The sequence below is a fragment of the Hyla sarda genome, chromosome 6, assembly GCF_029499605.1.
Source record: "Hyla sarda isolate aHylSar1 chromosome 6, aHylSar1.hap1, whole genome shotgun sequence".
Classification (NCBI taxonomy): Eukaryota; Metazoa; Chordata; class Amphibia; order Anura; family Hylidae; genus Hyla; species Hyla sarda.
The window spans coordinates 239997391-240017107 of NC_079194.1; the positions used below are offsets into that span (position 1 = coordinate 239997391).

Below are 19717 nucleotides of genomic sequence, written 5' to 3' on the forward strand. Positions count from 1 at the left end.
TTTATACTGTATACACGCTTGTGTCAGTTTTCTGGACATAAGCTTGTAGCTTTCAATGTACATTCGCTTGTAGTATTTTCTGTTATACATGACATTCCTGTAAGTGTACATATTTTGTACTGCACATTTGCTTTTAGCATTTATGTGGTACATACATAGCATTCTTACCCTTCATACTGCATATTCTCATAGCACTTATACTGTATATGCGTTAATTCTTAGCGTTGTTATGATGCACACGGTTGTAGTTTACTTAATTTATCATAGATTTACAACTTATGTTGATTGTGTTCATTCACACCTAGCATACGTTTCATAGTGCTTACATGTTCATGGCATGCATTTTATGCAGACAGTCATACCATCATATTGTGTATGATCGTGGCTAGAGATGAGCGAATTTTTTTAAAAATTTGATTCGGCCAATTCACAGAATTTTCCCCAAAAATTGGTTTTGTTCCGAATTTACTTGCGGCGAATCACTATTAAAAATGGCTATTTCTGGCCTACAGAGAGCCTCAATAGGGGTGTAGAACACTTTGCCTTGCTGTAACACGCATAGGGTGTGAGCTGGGTTAGTAAAATAATACTGTTATGTATGTTAGTATGACATGCAGATTCTTTTGGAAATGTCCTTCATGCCATGAGAATGTAGTGACAAGAGTTACCTTCCATTTATTTAAATCAGATAAGTGCTAAACATTGTTACATGATGTGCATTACAGACAGAGCTGTAGCTAGCTCTTTTTGCTCCTGAGGCGAGAACAGAAAATTGTGCTCATCCCTTATTTTGGCTTGGGGCACCCCTTGGGAAAAAAAAGAAAATAGCGGGACACCCTTACCGAATAATTTTTTTAATATGTTTCTGTAGATTACAGTATGGTTTTATGCAGCAACTCACAAATGACATATTCACTGATCAGAGTCCTTCTCTTCTTTTCTTCTTCCCCATCTGGCACAGGACATCATGATAATCTGTTCCAGACAAAACTCTTGGGCAGAACCTGCAACACAAACATATTAGTATTAGGCTCTGCACTTCTCCAGCATTATCCTCCCTTTTCCCTACAAATGACTTCAGTCTCCTCCAAACATAATGCTACCAGCTCTCCCACAATGCCCAACAAATTAGGATTAAAAGAGCGATTAAATAAGTGCTAAACATTGTTAAATGATGTGATGTGCATTACAGACAGAGCTGTAGCTATTTATTTTTTTTGCTCCTGAGGCGAGAACAGATAATTGTGCCCCCCCATTTTGGCTTAAAGCATCCCTTGGAAAAAAAAATTCTGCAGTACACCCTTACTGAATAATTTTTTAAATACCGTATATACTCGAGTATAAGCCGACCCGAGTATAAGCCGAGACCCCTAATTTTAACCCAAAATCCCAGGAAAAGTTATTGACTCGAGTATAAGCCTAGGGTGGGAAATACCTCATCCCCCCCTGTCATCATCCAGACCCGTCATTAACATCCTCATCATCATCCCCTTGTCATCATCCCACACATCCCCCCTTCATCATCCCCTTATCATCCCACACATCCCCCCTTCATCATCCCCTTATCATCCCACACATCCCCCCTTCATCATCCCCTTGTCATCATCCCACACATCCCCCCTTCATCATCCCCTTATCATCCCACACATCCCCCCTTCATCATCCCCTTATCATCCCACACATCCCCCCTTCATCATCCCCTTATCATCCCACACATCCCCCCTTCATCATCCCCTTATCATCCCACACATCCCCCCTTCATCATCCCCTTATCATCCCACACATCCCCCCTTCATCATCCCCTTATCATCTCACACCCCCCCCCTTCATCATCCCCACACCCCCCCCTTCATCATCCTCTTCTCATCATTCGCCCTCAGTGGTCTTCAACCTGCGGACCTCCAGAGGTTTCAAAACTACAACTCCCAGCAAGCCCGGGCAGCCATCGGCTGTCCGGGCTTGCTGGGAGTTGTAGTTTTGAAACCTCCGGAGGTCCGCAGGTTGAAGACCACTGCGGCCTTCAACATCATCCAGCCCCCCTCTCACCCCCTTTAGTTCTGAGTACTCACCTCCGCTCGGCGCTGGTCCGGTCCTGCAGGGCTGTCCGGTGAGGAGGTGGTCCGGTGAGGAGGTGGTCCGGTGGGGAGGTGGTCCGGGCTGCTATCTTCACCGGGGGCGCCTCTTCTCCGCGCTTCCGGCCCGGAATAGAGCCGTTGCCTTGGCAATGACGCAGAATTACGTTGGCAATGAACGCACCTCTGCGTCGTTGTCACGGCAACGTGACTATTCTGAGGCCGGGCCCGAAGCGCTTAGAAGAGGCCTCCCCGGTGAAGATAGCAGCCCGGAACCAGTATCCCACCGGACCACCTCCTCACCGGACAGTCCTGCAGGACCGGACCAGCGCCGAGCGGAGGTGAGTACTCAGAACTAAAGGGGGTGAGAGGGGGCTGGATGATGTTGAAGGCCGCAGTGGTCTTCAACCTGCGGACCTCCGGAGGTTTCAAAACTACAACTCCCAGCAAGCCCGGACAGCCGATGGCTGCCCGGGCTTGCTGTGAGTTGTAGTTTTGAAACCTCTGGAGGTCCGCAGGTTGAAGACCACTGCGGGTGGGGGAGTTCACTCGAGTATAAGCCGAGGGGGGTGTTTTCAGCACGAAAAATCGTGCTGAAAAACTCGGCCTATACTCGAGTATATACGGTATGTTTCTTATGTAGATTACAGTATGGTTTTGTGGTGATCCACGCGGTGTGATGTGAGGTGTAAGGAGTAGATGGTATTAACCCCATCGTTTTCGTGACGCCAGGGCATGGTTTGCCTATGTAGCCACCCGAAGGTAGTACCGCTAGTCCTAGGTTAGGCATGGGCAAATAATAGTCCAAGGCCTGGTTAAGGTTAACGGTAGCTTTTACTCAGGTTAGACAGTTGTTACAGTCTATACAGTTCGGCCAGGATCCCAGAGAGGTGACCAGTAACACAGGGGACCTCGCAGCTTGCTGGGACTTGCAGTGACTTGACAGACTTTAGCGCTGCCACACTGACTATAACTGACTTGACTTGACTGAAGATAGTGACAGCAGACAAAGATGACTTGACTTACTGACTGGTGGCTGTAATTCAGGCTTGAGGCCTCCAGATGTGCTGGACACTAGGTCTGAGATGTCTGGACTGGACTTGACCTCAGGATCTAAGAAAGTGATTGTAGTACCTCCCCCTCTTATAAAGGGGGACTGAGCAAGGAGCCCATAGGCTAGCTGGGGGTCATCTGGTCACCTGGTGCTCTCTGGGTAACAAAACATATGACTTACACATGTGACAACCATTATCAGGTTACTAACAATCATGTGACCATATCAAAGGTCCTTTACATTAAATATGCAACCTATATACAATATGGGGGAACACTGCAGGAGAGCCCTGAGGACGTACAGGCACTCAACCTGACAGGACTGTAGGAGCATATCCAGTACTGGGACATCACAGTTTTATGCAGCGACTCACAAATGACATATTCACTGATCAGAGTCATTCTCTTCTTTTCTTCTTCTCCATCTGGCACAGGACATCATGATAATCAGTTCCAGCCAAAACTCTTGGGCAGAACCTGCAAAACAAACATATTGGTATTAGGCTCCGCACTTTTCTACCATTATCCTCCCCTTTTTCCTACAAATGACTCCAGCCTCCTCCAAACACAATGCCACCAGCCTTCCCATAATGCACAAGGGGGGAGATTTATCAAAACCTGTGCAGAGGAAAAGTTGCCCAGTTGCCCATAGCCCATAGTTGCCCAAGGCCTTTGCAAAATGAAATAAGAAATCTGATTGGTTGCTATGGGCAACTTTTCCTTTGCACAGGTTTTGATAAATTTCCCCCAATGTTTCCAGAGCTGTAGCATCACCTGTCCCGACACTGCACATAGACTTCCCTCCCGCCTGGCCTGCACACCTGTGCGCAGGCCTGGGCAGAAAAATCTAAAAGTGTTAGCGCCAGATTTCCCACCAGAGTGTCCTGGCACCCTGGTTTGGAATCAATGCCTCAGTGTAATGTGTGCTGGACCCCCCTTGCGCCCACTTGCAACAGCGCACCTGAGGCGATTGCCTCACTCGCCTGATCGGAGCTACAGCCCTGATTACAGAACATGCAAGTGCAAAAAATACAAACTTCAAAAAACACTAAAATCTGTGATAAAAGTGCTATAAAAAAGTAGGTAGTATTATATGTGACAAGGTCATCAAGGGTGGATTTAAAGAGGGGGGGGGGGGTCAGTTTAAATTGTAGAAATTTCTACAACAGTCCGTTCCATAAACCTGAGTGAGGGGAACTCTGAGATTAATGTTTTGCCACCAGTTGGTTTCAAAACAATTTTATCCAAATTTGTAATTTCTCTCTGCTGGCACCAGGCTTGCCCTCCAATGGGTCCTCAAAAATAAATAAATAAAAAATTTTTTTTTTATTAAATTAATCTCTTCAATTGTGACGCCATATGGTTTCCAGACCCTGCTGCCACATCCAGACGCTCTATGGCAGTGATTCTAATAGCGACGCCTGTAATCTGCATGTGACTTGTACATTTTTTAATAATATTTAATATCATTTAAACAAATAATTGCTACACAACCCACTGACTGTTGACTGGGGGTGTCAGATTTTGGATGAAGTGGATGACCAAGTTAAACAATTAATAATGGCAGATGGGTTGCTGGTCGAGACAAGACCGCTAGCTGATACTGAGAGCCCAGGCCACTCGCCCCTAGTCTGCTGCAACCTCTGCCCGATGAATTTAGGCCTCTGCCACTCCTCTGTGCACATCCTGGCACTTCTCTGCCTGACATATTTAGCAGAACAATGAAGAAGAAAAAAGCCGGCAGCTCACCAAAGAATTCAACGCAAGCTTCTTTATTGACCAGCGTGTGCAGGTTACAAAACTTGAAGTGCAGGTGCTCTACCCCAAAACCGCACGAACAACGTCCGTTTCGCACTGACTGTGCTTCCTCCGGTTCGTTGTCGTACTATCCCTCCTCCCCTTTTATAGTTCCCCCCAATCAGGATTCTAACAGGGTAGGAGTGTCATACAATTGCGACCATCTCAACTACATCACATCCGTTATGACATCATGTCAGTGCGCGGTCAGCTGACGCCGTTGCCGTAGATACGGGCAGGACGCGGCCATCTGTGCCGGAAGTTGCGATGTAGAAAACTTCATCAGCTGGTCCGCTACAACTTCCTTCGTATCCACAGCAACCCGGCATCACGTGACTATCTCCGCACTGTTGGGGAAGAAACAAACGGGGAAGGTAAGTACAACTATGTGAATGAGTGATTAAAACAAAGTATTAAACAATGATTAAAAACAGTGTAAGTTACCTTACAGAAAAATGCTCATGTCTATTTTATCATTTAAACCAACTGCGCCCATAGCTCCTGTTCTTAGAATCCACCTACTTTCACGTTGTAAGAGGAGCTTATTTCTGTCTCCACCATTGATGGCATTGTCCACTATTTCCAACCCAGAAAATTTCAGGACCGACTGGTCCCCTTTGTGTACTTCTCTTACATGCTGGATAAGTCTGGGACAGCCCACTCCGGTGGAGATAGATCTAAGATGCTCTCTAATACGGGTATTCAGGTTCCGTATTGTTTTCCCGATGTAAAAAAGTCCGCAATCGCAGACAATTGCATATACTACAAACCTAGTTTTACAAGTGATAAAATTGCGTATTGACCATGATACTCCCCCGAGATTGATGCTCTTATTCTCTGCATTAAAAGGACATAGTTGGCATTGCCTGCATTTAAAATTACCCTGAGGTCTCGATTTTTTCAGCCAGTTATCGGATTTCTCTCTAAACTGATTCGGGCCCAGCACGTTACCTATGGTCTTTGTTTTTCTGTACGAAAAAAGGGGGCGGTTGACAGCAGCATCCCCCAAGTCACAGTCCTCCTCAATGAGATGCCAGTGCCGCCCAACAGCCGTTTGCACGGCCTGGTCCATAGGACTGTGCTTAAAGGAGAATACAAATCTGTCAGACTTCCCCTTCCTTTTCTTTGTCCTGGAATATCTGGCTGCTGCATATCCTATCTTACGGGCTTTGTTCAGGGCCAGTTGGACAATGTCTCCTGGGTACCCCCTATTAATAAATCTCCTTGCCAGTTCCTCTGACTGCTTCTCAAAGGCTTCATCTCTGTTGTTGAGTCTCCTAAGCCGGAGGAACTGGCTGAATGGAATAGACTTCTTGACGTGAGGGGGATGGAAGCTTTCAAAATGGAGTAACGCATTTACTGCCGTGGGTTTACGAAACCCACTCGTGACAAAACCATCCTCAGAAATTTCTACCCTCACGTCAAGAAAGTCTAATGATTTACCTCCAAAGACGTAAGTGAATCTCATGTTCATGTCATCGTTATTATTGAGATAATTGACAAATTGAATGAACTCTTCTTCACCCCCCATCCATACGATAAACACGTCGTCCATATATCTCAATATGGACGATATGTATCGAGTGAATGGGTTCCTTTCCGAAAAAATGAAACGCTTTTCGAAGATAGCAAGGTACAGGTTGGCCAGGGAACATGCGACGGGTGTCCCCATCGCTGTTCCACTGACCTGCCTGTACCATTGCTCTCCGAACCTAAAAGCATTATGCTCTAATACAAATCTGAGGGAATCACAGATAAAGTCCACCATGTCTGCCTCCAGCTTAATTTCTACCAGGAATTCTCTAATTACCCGGACCCCCACATCTTGGGGGATCCGGGTATAGAGACTTTCTACATCCACTGATGCCAAGCTGGCTCCTGGCAGACAGTGGACATCATCCAGTGCTGTCAGAAATTCCCCAGTGTCCCCAAGGTACGTCGGTATCTCCGATAAAAGAGGGCGCAACAACCAATCCAGGTATTTGCTAAGGCCCTCCGTAACCGAGCCGATCCCCGAGACAATGGGACGTCCCGGGGGTCGGCTCAGTGACTTATGAATCTTCGGGAGATAGTACCAATAGGGCTTCCTGGGGAATTTGGGCAAAAGTCTGGAAGCGGTCTTTACGGACAACACCTTTTTCTCCACATAGCCCCTTAGTAAGGTCTGCAATCTGGATACATAACTACTGGTTGGATCACTGTGCAATTTAGCATAGGTGGAAACATCGCTGAGCTGCCTAAGGGCCTCCTCCCTATATTGTTCTCTAGACAGCACAACTATGTTTCCACCCTTGTCTGCTTTCCGGAAGATCAATTCCTTTCTATCTCTTAACCCCTTCAGTGCTCTCTGTTCTTTACTGGATAAATTTTCTTCCTCTTTAGGGTATAGTAACATTTTAACATCCTTAATAACCAGTGACGTAAATAAATCCAGAGTGCCACCCGGCTGTATTGGTGGACAAAAAGTGGAGCTGTTGCCCCCAGAAAAAAATGTGGGCTCTATCTCTTCAGCTCGACCACTACTCTCCAAGTCAATGAGCATTTGAGCCCCCCTCAACACATCATCCTCCAAATTGGTCATAACACTGAACCCTAAAGGGCCAATCTGAATGGGTGCTTCCCCACTCAATGTGTTGGGAGCTGGCATCACATTTTTGCTGAAAAACTTCTTTAATCCCATTTTTCTAACAGCTTTGAATAAGTCTATCTGGAATTCTACCTCATCAAAAGGTTCGGTAATGCTAAAGTTTAGTCCCCTAGATAGGAGCTTCACACAGTCTTCCGGTATGGTAACATCAGTCAGATTAATAATATTAATAGGGTCTGTCTTACCCATGTCCGTTAACGCCAGGAGACTTGCTTCCTTTTCTGGCTCTTCTGCCTGCGGTTTGGACCCCCTTCCCCACCCCCGCCGTGTCCTCCTTCCGTTGGTCCCCCGTTTTTTGGGACACCTGCGGGGCGGGTGCTGGCGTTTCCACTAGCTGGGTCATCTGAGCGGCTTGAATCCGAATCGGTGGTCCATTGATCATTGTTCCTATTTCTGGGACGACTTCTTCTTCTGGACTGCTGTTTTCGATTCCCCCAGTCATGAATGCGGCCGGTTTCGAAATCCATCTTGTCCCTGAGGAATTTATCCCTCTTGCGATCCTTAGTCTCGGCTTGGGTTGTCAGCAATTTCTTTTCTAGCTTCTTCATGAATGCTGTGAACTGTTCCTCGGAATGACGAGATCTCAACTCTAGCCTGGCTCTGCACAATTCCTGTGCCACTAGATTATATTCCACCTCATTCCTTTTCAGGACAATTCTCATTAATCGAAGCGAATGTTCAAGATGTGCTTGCTTCCATTCGTCTAAGAAGCTTTCATCTTCTAGGAATTGGGACGGTTCCTTATATATCCGTAAACCCCTCGGTGCTCTGTTGCATTCATCATATGAGCGCAGGGAGTTGACCGTCCAAAATAGACGGACCTCTTTTTCAGAGAGTGACATAACCTTCTGTTCAAGGGCTGACATATTTAGTGCATATATGAAGGTAACATAGTAACATAGTTCATAAGGTTGAAAAAAGAGTCCATCAAGTTCAATCTATACCCCTTATAAGTTCCTACTGAGTTGAGTTGATCCATAGAAAGGCAAAAAAAAGCTCATACTAGAGGTAAAAATTCCTTCCTGACTCCAAATATGGCAGTCAAAATGAATCCCTGGATCAACGTTCTGTCCCTATATATCTAATATAGATAACCAGCGATGTTATTATTCTCCAAAAATGCATCCAGCCCATTTTTGAACTCTTTTACCGAGTTCACCATGACCACCTCCTCTGGCAGAGAGTTCCATAGTCTCACTGCTCTTACAGTAAAGAACCCCCATCTGTGCTGGTGTAGACACCTTCTTTCCTCTAAATGTAGAGGATGCCCCCTTGTTATACATACAGTCCTGGGTATAAATAGATCATGGGAGAGATCTCTGTACTGTCCCCTGATATATTTATAAATCGTTATTAGGTCTCCCCTAAGCCTTCTTTTTTCTAAACTAAATAACCCTAATTCTGATAATCTTTCTGGATACTGTAGTCCTCCCATTCCTCGTATTACCCTGGTTGCCCGTCTTTGAACCCTCTCCAGCTCCATTATATCTTTCTTGTACACTGGTGCCCAGTACTGTACACAGTATTCTATGTGTGGTCTGACTAGTGATTTGTACAGTGGTAGAATTATTTCCTTGTCGTGGGCATCTATGCCCCTATTGATGTACCCCATGATTTTATTAGCCTTGGCAGCACCTGCCCGACACTGGTAACTATTTGCAAATCTGCAAAGATTGCTACTTTACTGTTCAACCCCTCTACAAGGTCATTAAGAAATACATTAAATAGAACAGGACCCAAGACTGACCCCTGTGGTACCCCACTAGTAACAGTCACCCAATCAGAATAAGTACCATTAATAAGCACCTTCTGTTTCCTATCACTGAGCCAGTTAATTACCCACTTATACACATTCTCCCTCAGCCCAATCGCTCTCATTTTATGCACCAACCTTTTATGGTGGAACCGTATCAAATGCTTTGGAAAAATCCAGATATACGACATCCAGCGATTGCCCCTGGTCCAGTCTGGAGCTCACCTCCTCATAAAAGCTGATCAGGTTAGTTTTACAGGACCGATCCCTCATAAAGTCATGCTGATATGGAGTCATACATTTATTTTTATCAAGATATTCCAAAATAATATATTTGCTTTTTCCTGATCACCATTTATAATTTCTTTCTCATCATTTTTTAAAGGGCCTACACTTTCATCTTTTACTTTTTTGCTATTTATATAGTTAAAGAATATTTTGGGGTTAGTTTTTCTCTATTTTTTGCAGCTTTTATCAGTTTCTTTACATATTTAAAATTTTTCTCTATACCCTTTGAATGCTTCTTCACTGTTGTCCTGTTTTAGTACAGTGACCCCTCGACCTACGATGGCCCCGACATATGATCAAATCGACATACGATGGCCTCTCAGAGGCCATCGCATGTCGATGTCAGCATCGACATACAATGCTTTTTTATGTCGGGGCCATCGCATTAAGTGCTATCCGGCAGCGCAAAATGCTTAAGCTGCTGCCGGATAGCAGCTTAATGTTTCCCGTGTGGTGCGGTAAGTATTACTTACCCCTCCACGATGCTCCGGGGTGCCCTCCGAGTCCAGCGCTTTTCCTCCGGTGTCTTCTCGGCCTTCTCCGGTGACGTCACTACGCTGTTGCGCACGCCGTCCCGTCATACAATAGGAACGGCGTACGCAGCGGCGTAATGACGTCGCTACGCAGGCCCAGTAAGGCCTTGCGGAAGACAGCGGAGGACCGGAGAAGACCAGGAGAGCCCAGCGGAGGACCGGAGAAGACCAGGAGAGCCCAGCGGAGGACCGGAGAAGACCAGGAGAGCCCAGCGGAGGTATATCAACTGGCTCCGGAAAGTTAAACAGATTTGTAAATTACTTCTATTAAAAAATCTTAATCCTTCCAATAGTTATTAGCTTCTGAAGTTGAGTTGTTGTTTTCTGTCTAACTGCTCAATGATGATGTCACGTCCCGGGAGCTGTGCAGTTCCTATGGGGATATTCTCCCATCATGCACAGCTCCCAGGACGTGACATCATCATTGAGCAGTTAGACAGAAAACTTCAGAAGCTAATAACTATTGAAAGGATTAAGATTTTTTAATAGAAGTCATTTACAAATCTGTTTAACTTTCCGGAGCCAGTTGATATATAAAAAAAAAGTTTTGGCCTGGAATACCCCTTTAGCTGATCGGGACTGATCGGGACTATCGCAACAGAATCATGATGTCCAGATCAGCTTACTGGATCACAGGAGGGTCCTCACCTGCCTCCTGTTCATCCGAAAAAAATGTAAAATAAAAAGTGGTAACAAAAAAAAAAAAAAAAAGAGAGAATACATGTGAATAAGCCCCCCCCCCCCCATAAAAGTTTGAATTATCCCCCTTTTCCTATTTTTTAAATAAGATAATGTAATTTAAAAAAAATTATATGTGGTACCGCTGCGTGTGTAAATTGAACTATTAAAATATAAGGTTAGTTAAACTGCATGGTCTATGATGTGCACGGAAAAAAAATATCAAAGTCCAAAATTGTGAATCTTTAGTCACTCCATATACCATAAATATATTAATAAAAAGCGATCAAAAAGGTCCGTCAATACAAAAATGGTATGGATAAAAGCTACAGACCACGGCAAAAAAAAAATTAGCCCTCATATAGCCCCGTACGCAGAAAAATAAAAATGTTATAGGGGTCAGAAGATGACAATTTCCAACATACTAATTTTGGTGCATGTAGTAATGATTGTTTTTAAAGTAGTAAAATAAATGAAACGTACATAAATTGGGTATCCCTGTAACCATATGGACCTACAGAATAAAGATAAGATGTAATTTTTACCGAAAAGTGCATTGCATAGAAACGGAAGCCCTAAAAAATTTTTGTTTCACCGCAGATTGTTATAAAATAAGTAATCCTTAAGTATATGTACTTCTTGCAATTGTTAAAGGGAGAATATACTCCCGAAACGCGTCTTGCTCCTATTTTATTGTTTTTTTTTAACCCCTTAAAATCGCAGGGCATACAGGTACACCCTGACGTCCTGTACTTAAGGACTCAGGGCGTACCTGTACGTCCAGAGTCCCATCAACCGGGTTTAAACAGTTCTCACGACTGGAGAACGCTTTAAACCCCATGGGTCCAGACTGCTATCAGCAGCCAGGAGCCAGGCTTAATGCCGGGCGGCGGGCACCCTTTTTTCATTTCACCCCACAAATAATGTTTTTTTTGTTTCGCTGCACATTATGTTATAAAATAAGTAATCCTTAAGTATGTATACTTCTTGCAATTAATAAAGGGAGAATATACTCCCGAAATGTGTCTTGCTCCTATTTTATTGTTTTTTAACCCCTTAAGGACTTAGGGCGTACCTGTATGTCCTGAGTCCTGTAGCGGGGTTTAAGCCGTTCTCACGACCAGAGAACACTTTAAACCCTGTGGGTCACGACTGCTATCAGCAGCCAGGACCCAGGGTTAATGCCGGGCACCGCTGATCGGACCGATGCCCGCCATTAACCCTTTAGATGCCGCAATCAAAGTTGATTGTGGTGTCTAAAGTCAAGTCAAAAGTCAAAGTAAAACTATCCCGGCAGCTAAGCGGAGCTGATCGAGACTATTTCGACAGAATTGCGATGTCCCGATCAGCTTACTGGACAACAGGAGGGTCCCCACCTGCCTCCTGGTCGTCCAAACGTCGATCTACTGCACCAAGCCTGTGAATAAGATGGGGCCCTTAATACAAGTTTGAATCACCCCCCCCCCCTTTTCCTGTTTTAAAAAAAATAGTGAAATAATGTAATAAAAAAAATCATATGTGGTACCACCGCGTGTGTAAATGTCCGAACTATTAAAATATAAGGTTAACTAAACCACACGGTTGATGACATACATGTAAAAAACAAAATACCAAAATCCAAAATTGTGAATCTTTGGTCACTTCATATACCATAAAAATATGAATAAAAGCGATCAAAAAGTTCCATCAAAAAGTTCCGATAAAAACTACAGACCACGGCGCAAAAAATTAGCCCTCATATAGCCCCGTACGCAGAAAAATAAAAGAGTTATAGGGGTTAGAAGATGACAATTTTAAACATACTAATTTTGGTGCATGCAGTTATAATTTTTTTAAAGTAGTAAAATAAATAAAACCTACATGAATTGGGTATCTCTGTAACCGTATGGACCAACAGAATAAAGATAAGTTGTCATTTTTTGCCGAAAAGTGGACTTCGTAGTTAAGGAAGCCCTAAAAAGTAGCAAAATGGCGTTTTTTAAATATTTTATTTAACCCCAAAAATAATTTTATTTTGTTTCGCCGCAATTATAAAATAAGTAATGTAAATACAAAGTACAATTGGTGATGCAAAAAAAAAAAAGCCCTTATATGGGTCTGTAGGTGCAAAATTGAACGCGTTATGATTTTTAGAAGGTGAGGAGGAAAAAACAAAAGTGAAAATGGGCTGAGTCCTTAAAGATGTGTCAATAAAAATGTATTGATGCTATCCTCAATTTGACATCTGATCCATCTCTATGTTGTACAAAGGCCTGCCATGCTTCAGGCAGCCACGATATTATTTTGGTTATGTTTCTCATGTACTCAGGCCTGTCACTCTTTAAGGTAGTAAATATTTTATTACTGTTATGTTTGTTATGTACACAGGCCTGTCACGTCTTCAAGCAGTCACAATTTTATTACTGTTATGTTTCATAAAATAAAGAGATTGTAAAATGGTTACAATGTATTATCCAAAACTGTAATGTAGACCAAGTTATATACTTACTATTCAGTGCATGTTGATCTATAATAATTTATGTTTAGCATGTTTAATTCACATGCTGTTATTACCATTGAAAAATAATGTATATATATATATATATATATATATATATATATATATATATATATGAATGTTGACTGCAGCACACCAGTGTATCCAATTGAAGATGTAGCTTTATTCCATAAATACAGTGACAATTGGATACACTGGTGTGCTGCAGTCAACCTTCTTATATCTACTCCGTTGGACCCAGGATTGGGGCCCCTGCGACTGCTTGCACCCACTACCTGAAGTTTGATTATTCCAGTGTACTGCTCTCCCTCTTCGTTTGATATATATATATATATATATATATATATATATATATATATATATATATATATGTTATGAGAAAAACCAGTAAAGAACAAGAGAATTTGTATCAATAATTTGTGATGAAGAAAAAATCTCATGTGTAGCCGACATTTCAGCTTATGAAGAGAATTTGAGTTGGACCAGTATTTTATAATGTTTAAAGTAGTTTCAGAAGTTGTGTGTGAAAAAATGATTATACTAACTTTTGTCTCCAGAGAAGGTATACAAATCAGGTCCAATTTGTGGAGCATCGGCTGGACTCGCCATCTCTTCCCTCAGAACAAGTAATAGTAGTTGCATTCATTCTGGCTCTGGCGTGATCTTCTTATAGAGTCTGCCACAGACTCTACCAGGGGAGCTCCAATCACTTTTATATTTATATATGTATTTTGTTTTTATAAATTTTTTTTTAAAGAAGTAAATCCTCCTACTCCACATACACCCTAATAAAAAAAATCACCCCCTTTTCCCAGTTTACAAAAAAAAAAAAAAAAAAAAAAAGAAAGAGAAAAAACTAATTTTTGGTATCTTCATTTTCAAACTATTAATACGTAATATTTATGATCCTGCATGGTGAACAGTGTCAATAATAAACAAACAAAACAGAAGAAGTGATGATTTTTTGTGTAAAAACTGATCAAAAGTTCAAAACAAAAATGATACAAATAAACATTATAGATCACGGCCTAAAAAATTACCCTCATGCAGCCCCATATACTGAAGAATCAAAAAGTTTTAGGGGTCGGAATAGGGCAATTTTATGAGGTTTAATAGAAAAGCATGTAATTATGGGTATTGTTTTAGAACAAGGATACTGTGTCAGCTTTATTGTAAAGTACACTGTGTAGAAACAAACAGAGATGATTCCACAGTCATCTATAGCAGATATATTGATCATAGTAGGATCCTTGTCATCGTTTCCTCTAAGAACATCTTGTATCTACCGTATTTCCCTGACCTGAAGTACCTCCAGTATGTCCTCACCACTATGGAATGCATTAGGGTCAAGCACACATGCAAGAGATTACTGACAGGCAGCACTTGTTGGTCACAATGTGTGTTCTGTGAAAGTCACTTCCTCTCATAAAAGGAACTGAAGATTTACATTCCCTTATATATAAAACATCTCCTGGATGCGTCACATGATAACCACGTGATCCTGTCAGGGAGGGCAGGGGGTGTGTACTGCTGCAATGGGGAACAGATGGAGGTCATGTGACCAAGTCTGTGTGCAGGGGGTGTCAAGCACATATACAGTTAACTTAACCAAGATGGTCTCAGAGCATTAAGAGACAGGACCTGCGCTACTGTATATGTTTGCATTTGGATGCCCTGTAAGCAGCTATCCATCCGCAGATGAAGGAAACTATTTTCTGTCATGTCTGCAGCTTTTCTGATGCATTTCTAACGTCAACTTACTGTCCTGCTTTTATTTCCTGACACTTTTCTGCGTATCCTCCTCTTCCTCTCATCCTCACTCTCCCTGCAGCTGGAAGTGTTTCCTCTCTGTGCCGCAGAGAAGGGGGGAGGGAGGAAGTCACAGGCTGGAGACACACACACACACACACACACATACATACTTGTGTGGGATGCACTAAAACTCTACAGTGCAGCATCAGCCCCCAACATCTGTATCGCCTCCACCTCCCATTTTCTTTGGCGTCCTCCGTTTTTTGGCCTCCTGTTCTTTATTCTTTGCACTTTTACCTTCCCCCTTCTGTTTGGACTCATTGTCCCTTCTGAATGTCCCCTCCCTGAGACAGCCTGGAGGAGAGCGTGTCAGCTGGTGGGATGTGGAGATCGGGGTAAGATGAATTTATTCTCTGTCTGGTCACTGTAATATAGGTTAGAGGTTCGCCATAGAATAACGTATAGAACGATGGATTTCTCTCTTTCCGTCATGCAGATTGCTGACCATCAGATCACAGCTAGCAGTGCCCCACAATTGCATGTGCATAACTTTACTGACACATTTACAGCCCCGTGAAATCCTGAGTAGGCAGAAAAATGTGTGACGGATAGCTTTGCGCATTCTTTAAGATTACCGACTAGTTGGCTGCCTTATTAGTGAGGTACTACAAATCTCAGCAGTCTTTATCGGTTCTACAGACCCAGTCCTTCTGATTCCCTCTGCTTTGAACCCTGGAATAGCTTTCGATATAACATGTATAGTAAATATTTGTCAAAATGTATATGAGCTGAGTTTGTCAATCGGCATAGGTTGTTGTGATATACGTGTTTTAGTTTAGACTGCTAGGTTCATATAAAAGCAGAAACAAAAAGATATCCTGCACTCACCGCAGCAATGCAGGTCATACGACTCCTCTTCGGGACCTCCGACGGACGGGAAGACAAGGCTGGCGTGGGGCGCTCATAGCGCCCCACGCCAGCCTTGTCTTCCCGTCCGTCGGATGTCCCAAAGAGGAGCCGTATGACCTGCATTGCTGCGGTGAGTGCAGGATATCTTTTTGTTTCTGCTATTATATGAACTTATGGATGCTGTTTGATATTGTCCTACACCGCAGTGTACACCCAGGTCTCATATAGTGGAGCTGCTATATTGAGCGGTTGCGGTGCCTCTTTTATTTCTCTTGAGTTGTCTTAGTTTTGACTGCAGGTGCAGCTGCAAATAACGACATGACACATTCAGCTCTGCTACTTCTGCAGACGTTTAAACTGAAAAAATAAGTCGCCGACTCAGTAGAAAAGTGAAGTCAATAAGATGTAAATTTGGGTGTATTGTATGCGCTTCCAGCTCGTGGGGCCGTGCTGGGTGTTCATTGATTTAGGATATAGATTTCTTACTCATAGAGAAAGCGGCTTTGTATGTGAATGGCAGGAAATTTCATTCAGAGGCGACTTCCTGGGGGGAATACCGTTCTCTTTCCTTGTATATGTTGTTCTCTAGGGACTAACATTCAGTGTATTATTTCTACAGGCAGACCTCTCTCGTAGATGGGGGTCCCCAACTCCACTGCTCCCCCTCATCTGAGGACTGGACTACTTCTCCAAGACCAGAAACTCCAAGACCCGTTACTGAGCGCCCAAAAGATACCCCTGCCTATGACCTATCTCGCCTCCGCAGCTCTTCCGTGGAAATCAGAGAGAAGGGCTCGGAAATTCTGAGAGATGAGCTTTTAAAAGCCCAAAAGGTAACGTTGTTTAGTGGGTTTGTATCATCTGTCACAGTAAAACACATAGGGAGAACATTACGAGAAGCCAGCTGCATAATATTACTGTGTTGAGGAGATTAGCCTTATAGCCTTATGTTCTGTAGAGGGTGTGGACCTACACAGGGGGTCTGTGTGCACAGATAACTTCATCCAACCTTGAAGCAGTTCTATACTTTTAAGAATATACAGTTATAGGACAAAGCATTAAAGGGGTACTCCTGTGGAAAACATTTTGTTTTTAATCAACTGGTGCCAGAAAGTTAAACAGATTTGTAAATTACTTCTATTAAAAAATCTTTATCCTTCCAGTACTTATTAGCTGCTATATACTACAGAGAAAATTCTTTTATTTTTGGATTTCTTTTTTTTTTCTGTCCACGGTGCTCTCTGCTGACACCTCTGTCCGTATCAGGAACTGTCCAGAACAGGAGCAAATCTCCATAGCAAACCTATGCTGCTCTGGACAGTTCCTGATACAGACAGAGGTGTCAGCAGAGAGCGCTGTGGACAGAAAAAAAAAAAAGAAATCCAAAAACAAAAGAACATTCTCTGTAATATACAGCTGCTAATAAGTACTGGAAGGATAAAGATTTTTTTTAATAGAAGTAAATTACAAATCTGTTTAACTTTTTGGCACCAGTTCATTAAAAATGTTTTCCACCGGAGTACCCCTTTAAATGTGCTAAAATATAAGATAAGGTCAACAGGATTACAAAAAGCATGGCTACTTTTTTTTCTAGAAACAGCGCCACATCTGTCCATAGGTTGGGTCTGGTACTACAGATCAACTCCATTTAAAGGGGCACTCCGCCCCTAGACATCTTATCTCCTATCCAAAGGATAGAGCATAAGATGTCTGATCGCGGGGGTCTCACCGCTGGGGACCCCTGCAATCTCGGCTGTGGCAACCCAGACATCCGATGAACGTAGTGAATTCGCTCTGTGCCGGATGCAGATGGGGCAGAGGCTCGTGACGTCACAGTCACGCCCCGCTCGTGACATCACGGCCATGCCCCCTCAATGCAAGTCTATGGGAGGCGGCCCCTCCCATAGATTTGCATTGAGGGGGCGTGACCATGACATCACGAGCGGGGAGCGGCGCTGATGTCACAAGCCTCTGGCGCTGTGCCCAAGACCCTAAACGATCGCCGGGTGCAGCAGGGAGATCGCAGAGGTCCCCAGCGGCGGGACCCCCCGCGATCAGACATCTTATCCCCTATCATTTTGGATATGGGATAAGATGTCTAGTGGCGGAGTACCCCTTTAAGTGTATCTGAGTGCATTACCACACACAACCTGTGAATCAGTGTGACGCTGTTCCAGAAGGAAAGCAACCATGTTTTTATAATTCTGTACAACTCCTTTAAAATGTATCCTGTGCTTAGCAGCACTTAGTCAAAGATCAGAAAGGGGCAATCGTGTATGACATTAGGCTGCTTTCACACTGTGTTCAGCATGTATAATTGGGAAAGCTGCTGAATTTGGTCATGATAGATGTCTCCATAGGGAATTAATAGTCAGGTTGAGGCCACAAGAGTGTCCTGTGTCCTTTTGACCTCTGTCTGTCCTGAATCTGTCAGTATGCTCCAAAATTGGGGCTAGTTATTTCTATAGATGGGGTATTAAAGGGGTACTCCCGTGGAAAGCTTTTTTTTTTTTTTTAATGAACTGGTGCCAGAAAGTTAAACAGAATTGTAAATCACTTCTATTAAAAAATCTTAATCCTTCCAGTACTTTTTAGGGGCTGTATACTAAAGAGAAATCCAAAAAAGAAATGCAGTTCCTCTGATGTCATGACCACAGTGCTCTCTGCTGACCTCTGCTGTCCATTTTAGGAACTGTCCAGAGCAGCATATGTTTGCTATGGGGATATTTTCCTGCTCTGGACAGTTCCAAAAAGTACTGGAAGTATACAGCCCCTAAAAAGTACTGGAAGGATTAAGATTTTTTAATAGAAGGGATTTACAAATCTGTTTAACTTTCTGGCACCAGTTCATTAAAAAAAAAAAGTTTTCCACGGTAGTACCCCTTTAACGACGAAGGACGTATATGTACATCCTCCGCCAGCTCCCGCGATATGCCGCGGGGTCACACGGTGTCCCCGCGGCATATCGGGTCAGTCCTGGTGGCTATCAACGGCCGGGACTCGCGGTTAATACAGGACATCACCGATCGCGGTGATGCCCTGTATGTACCCTTCAGACGCGGCGATCAAAGCTGACCACCGTGTCTGAAGTGAAAGTGAAAGTAACCCGGCTGTTCAGTCGGGCTGTTCGGGACCGCCGCGGTGAAATCGCGGCGTCCCGAACAGCTTACAGGACACCGGGAGGGCCCTTACCTGCCTCCCCGGTGTCCGATCGACGAATGACTGCACAGTGCCTGAGATCCAGGCAGGAGCAGTCAAGCGCCGATAACACTGATCACAGGCGTGTTAATACATGCCAGTGATCAGCATGAGAGATCAGTGTATGTAATGTTATAGGTCCCTATGGGAGCTATAACACTGCAAAAAAAAGTTAAAAAAATGTGTTAATAAAGGTCATTTAACCCCTCTCCTAATAAAAGTTAGGGTAAATAAAATAAGTGTAAATAAAAACAAAAATGGTACCGATAAAAACTTCAGATCACGGCGCAAAAAATGAGCCCTCATACCGCCCTGTACGTGGAAAAATAAAAAAGTTATAGGGGTCAGAAGATGACATTTTTAAACGTATAAATTTTCCTGCATGTAGTTATGATTTTTTCCAGAAGTACGACAAAATTAAACCTAAATAAGTAGGGTATAATTTTAACCGTATGGACCTACAGAATAATGATAAGGTGTCATTTTTACCGAAATATGCACTGCGTAGAAACGGAAGCCCCCAAAAGTTACAAAATGGCG

The 19717-nt window shown here is 43.4% G+C and overlaps 1 protein-coding gene across 9 annotated transcripts in view; it reads left to right on the forward strand.

Annotated features, from left to right (window-relative positions):
• Positions 1-19717, forward strand: part of RAB3IL1 (RAB3A interacting protein like 1) — a 141358-nt gene that overhangs the window by 78316 nt on the left and 43325 nt on the right. For 7 of the 9 annotated variants that reach the window (XM_056526773.1, XM_056526776.1, XM_056526771.1 and 4 more), the window contains one exon: positions 16599-16812. In XM_056526773.1, coding sequence (XP_056382748.1) covers positions 16599-16812 — 214 coding nt within the window. Of the gene's footprint in view, positions 1-14869; positions 15466-16598; positions 16813-19717 lie in introns of those variants that run through there. The other 2 variants (XM_056526774.1, XM_056526778.1) reach the window with 2 other exon arrangements.